The 9717-nt window shown below is 53.4% G+C and overlaps 1 protein-coding gene across 2 annotated transcripts; it reads right to left on the bottom strand.

Moving 5' to 3' along the window:
- Positions 1 to 313: 313 nt before the first annotated feature.
- On the bottom strand, positions 314 to 8275 carry Fcgrt (Fc fragment of IgG receptor and transporter). 2 transcript variants are annotated; one of them, XM_005366824.2, is made up of 7 exons: positions 8137 to 8275; positions 7398 to 7668; positions 6657 to 6923; positions 6188 to 6463; positions 1590 to 1865; positions 760 to 876; positions 314 to 612 (listed from the first exon to the last, which is right to left on the bottom strand). In XM_005366824.2, exons 2-7 carry the CDS (start codon positions 7552 to 7554, stop codon positions 503 to 505), a joined length of 1203 nt encoding a protein of 400 aa, XP_005366881.1. In that variant the 5' UTR covers positions 7555 to 7668; positions 8137 to 8275; the 3' UTR covers positions 314 to 502. The 2 variants fall into 2 exon arrangements, with proteins under 2 accessions (XP_005366881.1, XP_013209066.1); XM_013353612.1 differs by having other exon boundaries at positions 7398 to 7478.
- Positions 8276 to 9717: the final 1442 nt, after the last annotated feature.

Here is a 9717-nt window from a genome sequence, read left to right as displayed (position 1 = left end):
AAGGAAGGAAGGAAGGAAGGAAGGAAGGAAGGAAGGAAGGAAGGAAGGAAGGAAGGAAGAAAGAAGGAAGGAAAGAAGGAAAGAAAGGAAGGAAGGAAGGAAGGAAGGAAGGAAGGAAGGAAGGGGAGAAAGAGCTGAATTCCTTGAAAGCTTGACAGTGTAGGTATCATATACGTTCTAAAACCACACAACTCAGTGTATAAAATGGACAGGCTCTACCACGGCAACCAGGAGGAGTCTGATTTTTCCCAAACTCATTCTGTCATCCCCACGGCCTGAAACTTGAGAATAACGGTGCACACACAGATTTGGGCCCAAATTTATGTGGAAATGGAAAAGAGCCATGTACATTAGGAGGGGAAACTGAGGCAGGCCACAAAAGGACGGGTCCACAAGGAGGACGTCTGGCCCAGGGCTCCCTCGGGAGGCTCAGAGATGCCAAGAGTTCAGGAGGTCACACAGCACCAAATGCTGCAATGGGTATTGGCGGCCCTGGTTGGCATCAGGAAGTGGCTGGGAAGGCATTTGCACCATGAGGGTCAGTCTCAGGGGGCAAGTTGCCACCGGGCAGCAGGTCACCCGAGTCATCGCCGTTGAGGGAAAGCCATGGGGCTAAGAGAGAAGAACAGAGGTCAGAATCTGTAACCAAGGTCGCACCTGCCCCCCACACCATGAGGGCCCCTCTCTGGTCTCTGTCCCATCTCTCCCTCCTGCCTTTCTCTCTGGTCTTTGTCTCCCCCTCCCCTCCCTCCCGCGCACCTGGCAGCCCACTGCGCATCCTGTTCCACAGCAGCACGCCCCCTGCAGCAGCCACTAGGACCACCAAGAAACCAAGAATGATTCCGACCACAGGCACAGAAGATCTGACCGGTGAACCTGCACCCAGAAAGTGTTATGAAGACGGGGAAAGAAGCAGCTGATGGGTCCCACAGAGGGCCCCCCCCTCGCCAGCATGTCTGAGGGTGGGGGTGTGCAGAGGAAGTCCCTGGGCCCCACGTTCCCACACTGGATATAAGAACCAGCCACAGTGGAGCTGGAGAGATGGCTCAGCTGTTAAGAGCGCTGGCTCCTCTTCCAGAGGACCCGGGTTCAGTTCCCAGCACCCATATCCAATGCCAGGAGAGCTGACGAAAATCCAGGTCGACTTCGCTGTAACTGAGATTGATTCCAGGGCGGAAGGAGAGAACTGACTCCCACAGGCTGTCCTCTGACCTCACAAGTGTGCCACGACACAGGAACTCCTCTACTGCACCCTCCCACATAAAATGTAGGGAAATTAATGTACACGCATACGCTGGGATCAGAGTGGTACACCGCCACCACCTGCCTAACCAGAAACAATAGCTGTACTGAGAGAACACAGCCACACTGCTAGCGGGCTAGGGTAGAGCCCAGCTGAGGAAAGAGCAGAACTAAAGAGGGGAGGGCCAGCTGCGGCACGATGCTGAGCAGCAAAAGTGGATGTCAGAAGCCATGAAGCCCAGCAACAGCAAGATGGGAGATGATCGGACTCGGGAGGTTCAGCCACAGGGTTAATGCAGTCAGGAGACAGAAGAAGCCAGACATGGAGGCTGGAGGGACAGCCTCACCTAGGTCCACGGTGAGAGGCTGTAGAAGCCCCTTGTGTTCCACCTCACACTGGTAATGATGTTCATCTCCTCTTTTGACCTCCAGCAATGACCAGGCATGGAAGGAGCCGTCACCATTGGGGCCGATGCTGCTGTTCCCAGTGCCTGCAGCCAGCCCACTCCTCAGGAATCGGAGCTTCAGCTCAGGTGGGTAAAAGGAGAAGGCAGCACAGGTCAGTATGGAGGAGCCCGAGTTGGAGTCGCTAGGACGGGCCTTCAGGCGCATGGAGGGTGGCTCTGTGGGGACACGGGATGAGCCAGCAGTCAGCTGGGCTGTGACCCCTCAAGGGCATGCACAGACACCCACTCTGACCCCACCAGGAGGCCCCTTCTTCCCCTCCCACCCTTGCTCTGGTGTGTACGTGCTATGCAGGGGTGGAGGCCAGAGCTCCAGAGCAGCTGTCCTCCTCCTCTGCTCCTGCCTTTCCCCTTTATTTCCACTCTCTGTGGAAGGGTGTTTTTTGGCATGTGTGTCTGTGTACCACATGCACACAGTGCCCACAGAGGCCAGAAACGGACATCAGATCCCCTAGAACTGGAGTTACAGATTGCTGCGAGCTACCATGTGGGTGCTGGGAATCAAATTCAGGTCTCATGAATAGCAAGTGCAGTGCTGGAGAGGCAAGTGCTGGAGAGGTGGCTCAGTGGTTAAGGACACTGGCTCCTCTTCCAGAGGTTCTGAGTTCAATTCCCAGCAACCACATGGTGGCTGACGGCCATCTAAATGAGATCTGGTGCCCTCTGCGGGCATGCATGTTTACATACATAAATAAATCTTTAAAAGAAAAAAAGTTTGAGGCCAGCCTGGGTTACACAAGACCCTGAATCAACAGCAATAAACCCCCCTAGCAATAAACCTCCCTACACAAAGCGAAAGTCCATGGGGATCTGAGAACCCAGCAGGGCTTGCCGGGTAGAGGCATTCCCTCCATCCGGGGTGGGTCTGTTTGGGTCCCCAGCAGCAGGTACTCAGCAGAAAATAAGCTGACAGTTTCTTAGGAAGAGGAAGCCAGGCAGCTTCCCTGAAAGAGGGGCCTCACTGGCAGCTGTTGAGACCTGGGGCACCATCAGCTCTGCCACAGAAGACCGGACCTAGGTCAGCAGTTCTGTGTCCTGCCGGGTTGCTATTGTTTTCTAGGGAAGATGACTTCCTGTGGGTGGTGCTGAGTGAGGGACACCCATGTTCCTCCTGTTTTCCAGGGTTGACTGAGAGTCAGCCCAGCCTTGGCTTCTGCTTAACAGGAAAAAGGAAGCCTTTTAACCACCAGAGACACTAAGCCGGGAGGCCTGTGAGCCTGGTGGCCAGGTGGCTGAGGCAGAGGGATCACAGGTTCAAGGCTTAAACCACGGAGCGAGTTCAAAACTAGCCTGGTGACTGGGCAGTGGTGGTGCACGCCTTTAATCCCAGCTCTTAGGAGGCAGAGGCAGGGGGATCTCTATGAATTCCAGGCCAGCTTGGTCTACAGAGCAAATTCAAAGACAGCTAGGGCTACACAGAGAAACCTTGTCTCAAAAAAAAAATTCTTTTTTTGAGAAGTAAAATTTTAAGAGGTGTGCTGGGTGGCAGAGCTAGAATTGCCCATTGAGGACGGCTCTGTGGTGAAGCCCGCTGCCTGGTAAGTATGGAAGAAAGGGAACACAGCCTGGTGACAGAGGCTATTATGAGAAACAAACCGCATGTAGACAGAAAGGATCAACTGTAGCAGCCATGGGAACAAGGTGGCTACACTGTATTCCTGTCTTCTTGGTCATGGCTGGCTCAGAAATCCCCCTGCCCTGCCTCTGGAATGCATGGACCACCACACTAAGCCACCAGGGCGTTTCCTGGCTCAATGAGCCCAGGGGCTGAACAGAAGACTCAGCAGGCAAAAGCCATGGCTGCTCATCCAGAGGATGTGGGTTCAATCCCCAGCACCACCTCATGGTAGGTAACTCATAGCCATCTCTATCCAAGTCCAGGAGATCTGATGCCCTCTTCTATCCTATGTAAGCACTCGTGGTGCACAGAGGCAAAACACACACACACAAAATAAAAATAATTATTCCTTTTTTCTAAAATGAACCAAGCCATCTCTCTTGTGGGCACTTATCCAAAAGTTGAAATCTAGGTCCCATAGAAATATTGGCTCCTATCTGCATTGCAGCACCTCCCAGAACAGCCAAAGAACAGAGACACCCTAAACACCCAGCAGCAGACGAATGAGGGCAGGGGATGCAGGTCCAGCCACAATTCCTCCAGCTGGGGAGATGGCTCAGCGGGTAAGAGCGCTTACTGCACAAGCAAGAGGACCCAAGTTCCAATCCTTAGCACTTCGCAACTGCAACCCTGTCACTGGGGGTGGGGGGAGGCAGAGAAGAGAGAGCCCCTGGGGGCTTGGCTGGTTGCCAGTGTACCTCCAGGTTCAGTAACAGAATCCATGTCAAATGAATAAGACGGAGCATGATCGAGGAGGACACTTCTGTATTGGCCTCTGTGCATGTGGACAGGTGCACACACCCCACATACATGTGCACACACCACACACACACAAAATAATAAATAAATGAATGTAAGTTCAAAGAATGTTTTATAAACCTAAAAGATGGCTGGGCAGTGTTGGTGCACGCCTTTGATCCCAGCACTCGGGAGGCAGAAGCAGGTGGAACTCGGTGAGATCAAGACCAGCCTGATTTAGAGAGTGAGTTCCAGACAGCCAGGGCTACACAGAGAAACCCTGTCTCAAGAAAACACAACAACAAACCCTAAAAGATGGAAGACAGGCCAGGCGGTGGTGGCGCACGCCTGTAATCTCAGCACTCGGGAGGCAGAGGCCAGAGGCAGGCGGATCTCTGTGAGTTCGAGGCCAGCCTGGTCTACCAAGGGAGTTCCAGGACAGGCTCCAAAGCCACAGAGAAACCCTGTCTCGAAAAACCAAAAAAAAAAGATGGAAGACAGGTAGGGCTCAGTGGCAGAGTTCTTGCCCGGACAGAGACAGGGTCTGATTTCCATCCCCAAAGAGTTGACGAAATGAGAGGTAGAATAAAAACCAAAAGGGGTTGAGGCTGGCTGCAGGGTTCAGAGTGCTTGCTGCTCTCCCAGAGGACCTGAGTTCGGTTCCCAGCACCCACACTGGGCATGTCATAACTACGTCTAAGTCTAGCTACGTGGACATAGAGCCTCTTCTGGCCCTGAGGAGCGGCTGCACTCATGCACACAGACGCACAAGTACCCGTATGAAAAATAAGATGTCTATGCTTTGTTTTTATTATGTACACATGTATGTGTCCACACGAGGGCAGATGGCCATGCAGGACAGTGACGTGAGGCTCGGCACTGGAGTTGTGGGTGGCTATGTGCTGCCTGATGTGGGTTCTGGGACCTGAACTCGGGTCCTCTGCAAGATCACTATGTGGTCTTAATTACCGAGTCATGTCCAGCCCTAAGAAAAAGGTGGAATGTCCTCAGACCAAGATGGCTGTGCTCTGGGCTCCACGCCCACGCGCACACACGCACCCCAATCCAGATGGGATGAAACCTCAGTGGAAAATGACAAAACTTCTCCACATTCAGTTTGTTAGAAAGGAAAGCAAGAGGGAGCCGACCTGTACATAGACTTAAAGCTGTAAAACCCTCCAGACACACAGAGAGACCTAGTCACCCTGGGCTGGGAATGACCTCCCAGACACAAACAAAAGCACAGCCCTCCAGAGAGAAAAGAGATGAATGAAAAGGTCCCACTGGCTGCTCTTCCAGAGGTCTCGAGTTCAAGTCTTGGCAACCACATGGCATCTCACAACCACCTGTAACGGGATCTGATGCCCTCCTCTGGCCTGCGGGCACACAAACAGACACAAAGACAGCACTCATACGCATAAACAAATAAACCTTCAAAACAAGAAAATGTTCTGCTTTCTGAAGATATCTTTAAAAGAACAAAAGAAAAACGGTGGAGGGTGTGTGTTTGAAACACTTATCCAGGGGCTGGAGAGACGGCTCAGCAGTTAAGAGCACTGACTGCTCTTCCAGAGGACCTGGGTTCAATTCCCAGCACCCACATGGCAGCTCACAACTGTCTGAAAATGCAGTTCCACGAGATCTGACACCTTCACACCAATGAACATAAAGTTAAATAAATAAATCATTGAAACACTTATCTGGTGATGGGTTGGGTCCATAATATATAAAGGAACTCTCAGAAGTTAACAAGAAGAAAAAGACATGGAAAACCATAGCACTTTGAAGGCTGAGACCAAGAGGACGGAAAGTTTAAGGTTACCTGGTCTCTAAACACAGCACCAACAACAACAAAGAAAAGAGAAGAGAAGAGAAAAGAAAAGTAAAGTAGCCGGGCATGGTGGCACACCCCTTCAGTCCCAGCACTCAGGAGGCAGGCTGGCGGTTCACTGTGAGTTCAAGGCCAGCCTGGTCTACGAACAATTAGTTGGGTGAGGCACCAGCACTTGGAAGAAGGCAGGAGGATCATGCTACATAGTGGCTAGGCTGAGCTACATGAGTCCTAGTCTTAAACAGTTCCTGCACTGAGCAGGAGGACCCCGGGCACGGGCAGGAGATGGCTCACCCTTCCACTCCAGGTACTGAAGGCCCCTCTCCAGGTGGCCTAGCAGCCGCTGAGGACAGGAAGTCAGCAGGAACTCGCTCTCCATCTTGGCCACCTCAGGCTGCTTCAGCCACAGATTGCCGACGATCTCTGTCTCAGGCCACTCCCCAGTCCAGTTGCGGATGCTTGGGTCGAACGCCATAAACTCCTCACCATTGAGGGCAAACACAGCCGTGGGCAATGAGGAATTGTCGGGGGCCAGTTCACAGCCCAGCAGGCCCTGCAGTGTGAAGTTACCTAGACACCAAGACACAGGTGAGCAGGCTGAGGGCAAAGGCAGCCTTCCTGTGCCTCCTCCCTCAGACCTAAAGGCTCAGACTCAGCCCTCACACTTATTCCTAGGGCTTCAGACCTCACCCTCTCCTTCAGACCTAGGGCTCCAGCCTCCTTTCTCAACCCAGCCTCCTTCCTCAGTTCCTGGCCACCCCACCTTGAGGCACATTGACATGGGTTGTCAGGGTTTTGATGGCATCCAGGAAGAGCTGTTCTTTGCTTTTCAGATCCACAGTCTCCTTCTCCCAATACCAGGACATTTGGCTTTCCCACATCCAGGCACCGCAGGCCTCAGCCTCCTGCCGCAGGCTGTTGTAGCTCAGATACTGCTGAGGTCCCAGCCAGCCTGTGGCCCAGAAGGAAGGAACCCCCTTGGATGGGTTGGACACAGCTGTGAGGTGGTACAGCAGTGGGGGCCGGGTCTCTGTGCGGAGGAAAGAGGGGGAGGTAGTAAGGCATGGGTTACACCCCACTGAGATGCACAGTGAAAAACTCAACTCGGTCTGAGCAGCAGTGGTCTTACGGAGAGAGGGGAAAACAGACCCAGGAGGGAGAGACGGATGGACAGAAACAGAGACCCAGAAAAGGAGGAACAGATACCCCACTACTGTCATGTGTATTTGACTCAAAAGCTGAGGAAAGATGTCTACGGTGAGATTTCCAGGAGGGCCACAGGAAAAGCTGTTTATTCTCTCTCTCTTTTTTGGTTCATCAACACAGGGTTTCTCTGTGTAGTCCTGGCTGTACTGGAACTGACTCCCAGAGATCCGCCTGCCTCTGCCTCCAGAGTGCTGGGATTAAAGGCGTGCGCCACCACCGCCTCCCGGCTTGGCTCTTTTCCACTCTCCGGCTCTCCTCCCAACCTCTGTGCTTACTCCAGATCCAGGCGGCCTCTTACCTGCACCCCAGGTCCGAGGCAGGAGGACCAGCAAGAGGCTGAGGACCCAGGGCTGGGGCATCCCCATCCTGACTGGGCGACCTGAAGTGGGAGGGACACGTGACTCCTCTGGACCCAGCCTTGCTGATTCTTCACAAGGTCCCCGTAGACTCTGCATTGACCAGGACGCTGGGTGGTGGGATGAGGACCCAGTCCAAGATGACAGGAGTGCCCGCTCTTGTGTGAACTTTCACCTCCTCATTTGATCCACTTTAGTTAATTAGTTACAGAACTAGATAGACCAAAATTTTTCTCAGACTTCTGCTATTTCCTTTTCTCCACCCTCAGATCTAAAGCTCCAGGCCCTATCCTCTTCCCTCATACCCAGAGGTTCAGACCTCACCCTATACCATAGACCCAGGGGTCCAGGTGCATGAATTCTTCCCTCAGACCCAAAAATCTATGCCCAGCCTTCCTCCCTCAGGCTCAAGTGCCCAAGTTCCTGCTCTCCTCCCTCAGACCCCAGCCCCTTCTCTATCCCTCAGGAGTCCAGGCCCCAGCCTCCTCCCTCAGGAGTCCAGGCCCCAGCCTCCTCCCTCAGACCCAGGTTCCAGGCCCCAGCCTCCTCCCTCAGACCCAGGTTCCAGGCCCCAGCCTCCTCCCTCAGACCCAGGAGTCCAGGCCCCAGCCTCCTCTCTCAGACCCAGAGGTACAGGCCCCAGCCTCCTCCCACAGACCCTGGAGTGCTGGCCCCTCAAACCTAGGAACCCAGGCCTCGGCCTCCTCCTCCGACCCTCAGCCTGGGCCAGTATGGCTCGCAGAAGCCTGCTTCCCTCTTTGCCTGCAGCTTGCGGAGCCTCTGCCTGGAGCCCCTGGTTTTCTTACATCCTGTCAGTACACAGAACTGTGGAACTCTGAGGGCATCCAGCTCCACCCCCTAGCTGCTAGGCACGCCCCTGGGCCTCTGCCCAGCCTCTCTAGAACCTCCTTCTACTTTACTGGTATTTTGGTTGGAAGTCTTCTGGGGCAATAGCCAGTTTAGCCTGCCTCCCTGAGCAGCTTCCATGTTTAGGGTTTTCCTAGTGGACTCACAGGCTTGGAAAGGCCTGCACGAGGCCTGTTGCTTTAAGACTCCCCAGGATTTGTAGGCTGGGGGTGTGGCTCAGTCAGGGAGTGGTTGCCTAATGCCCCAGGTTTGGCTAAGGCCTCTTCCAGCTGTAGTCTGCTGGCATTACTTTCCTGTGAACCCCTGAGGCAGCCCAGGCCCCCTTGCAGACTCTCTCTGTACACAGAACTTTCTATCAGGCCCTGTCCCACCCTGCTGCCCACCTAAGATCTTGCCAGGACACAGAAATATGGACACTAGTCGGCAGGCTGACAGGCAGACAGACAGTTAAGTAGAAGGGGGATTGGCGGTAGCCTGTGCTTGTAATCCCAGCACTCAGGAGGCCAGGAGTTCAAGGCCAACCTGGGCTAACCAAGTCCACAGACAGGTGCAGAGGGAGGCTGAGTAAGCCATGAGTGGTTGGCTGGTGGGTCAACTTCTTATTTCCCGGAACACCAGGAAGGAACGTGGGGCACATGCATACGTGCAGGCAGAAATAAAATAAATAGATCTGAGAAAGCTGTGTTAAGGGAGAGTAGAAAGTCAACCAGGCTGCTGTCTTGACCTCCTCTCCAAATGGTTTGAATTCTGTGTGTTTGAGGGGGCGCGGGGGGGGGGGGGGGCGCGGCAAGACAGGGACTCACACAACCCAGGCTGACTGGAAACTCCTGATCCTCCTGCCTCCAGCTCTTAAGTGCTGGGATTACAGGCCTCCCATGGGCTAGGAGGATAACTAGTCAGTGTTTGCCTTGCAAGTGTGGGGACTGCACCAGGCCTGGTGAAGCATGCTTGTGGTCTGAGTCCTCTGAAGGCAAAAGGATCAGGAGTTCAAAGTCATCTTTTCAGCTACATAGTGAATTTGAAACCAGGCTGGCTACAAAGGACCCTGTTGAAGAAAGGGAGGGAAGGTGGGAGGGAAGGGAGAAAGGAAGGAAGGAAGAAAACTGACAGGGAAACCAAAGCTGCCTCTCACCCAGAGTCTCCATTCTCCAGACAGCTGAGAGTCACAGCACAGTTAGCATTTGCTGTACAGCCGAGGCATTGGAGACAATGGCCTTCTGTGTAGAGAGATCAGAACACAGCAATCAGCTATGTTAATGCCCACCATCAAGTCCCGGCCTTTCTGTTTCCCCATATGGAAACATGGGACACAAAACTTCCAGAACCTTTGTTCACAGTGAAAAGCTGTCTTTGTGCCCTTGTGCAATCTCTTTTTTTTTTTTTTTTTTTTTTTTT

The sequence above is a fragment of the Microtus ochrogaster genome, unplaced genomic scaffold, assembly GCF_000317375.1.
Source record: "Microtus ochrogaster isolate Prairie Vole_2 unplaced genomic scaffold, MicOch1.0 UNK14, whole genome shotgun sequence".
NCBI classification, from domain to species: Eukaryota; Metazoa; Chordata; class Mammalia; order Rodentia; family Cricetidae; genus Microtus; species Microtus ochrogaster.
Note: the sequence above shows the minus strand (reverse complement) of the source record. Positions and strands in the feature narration are given on the sequence as shown.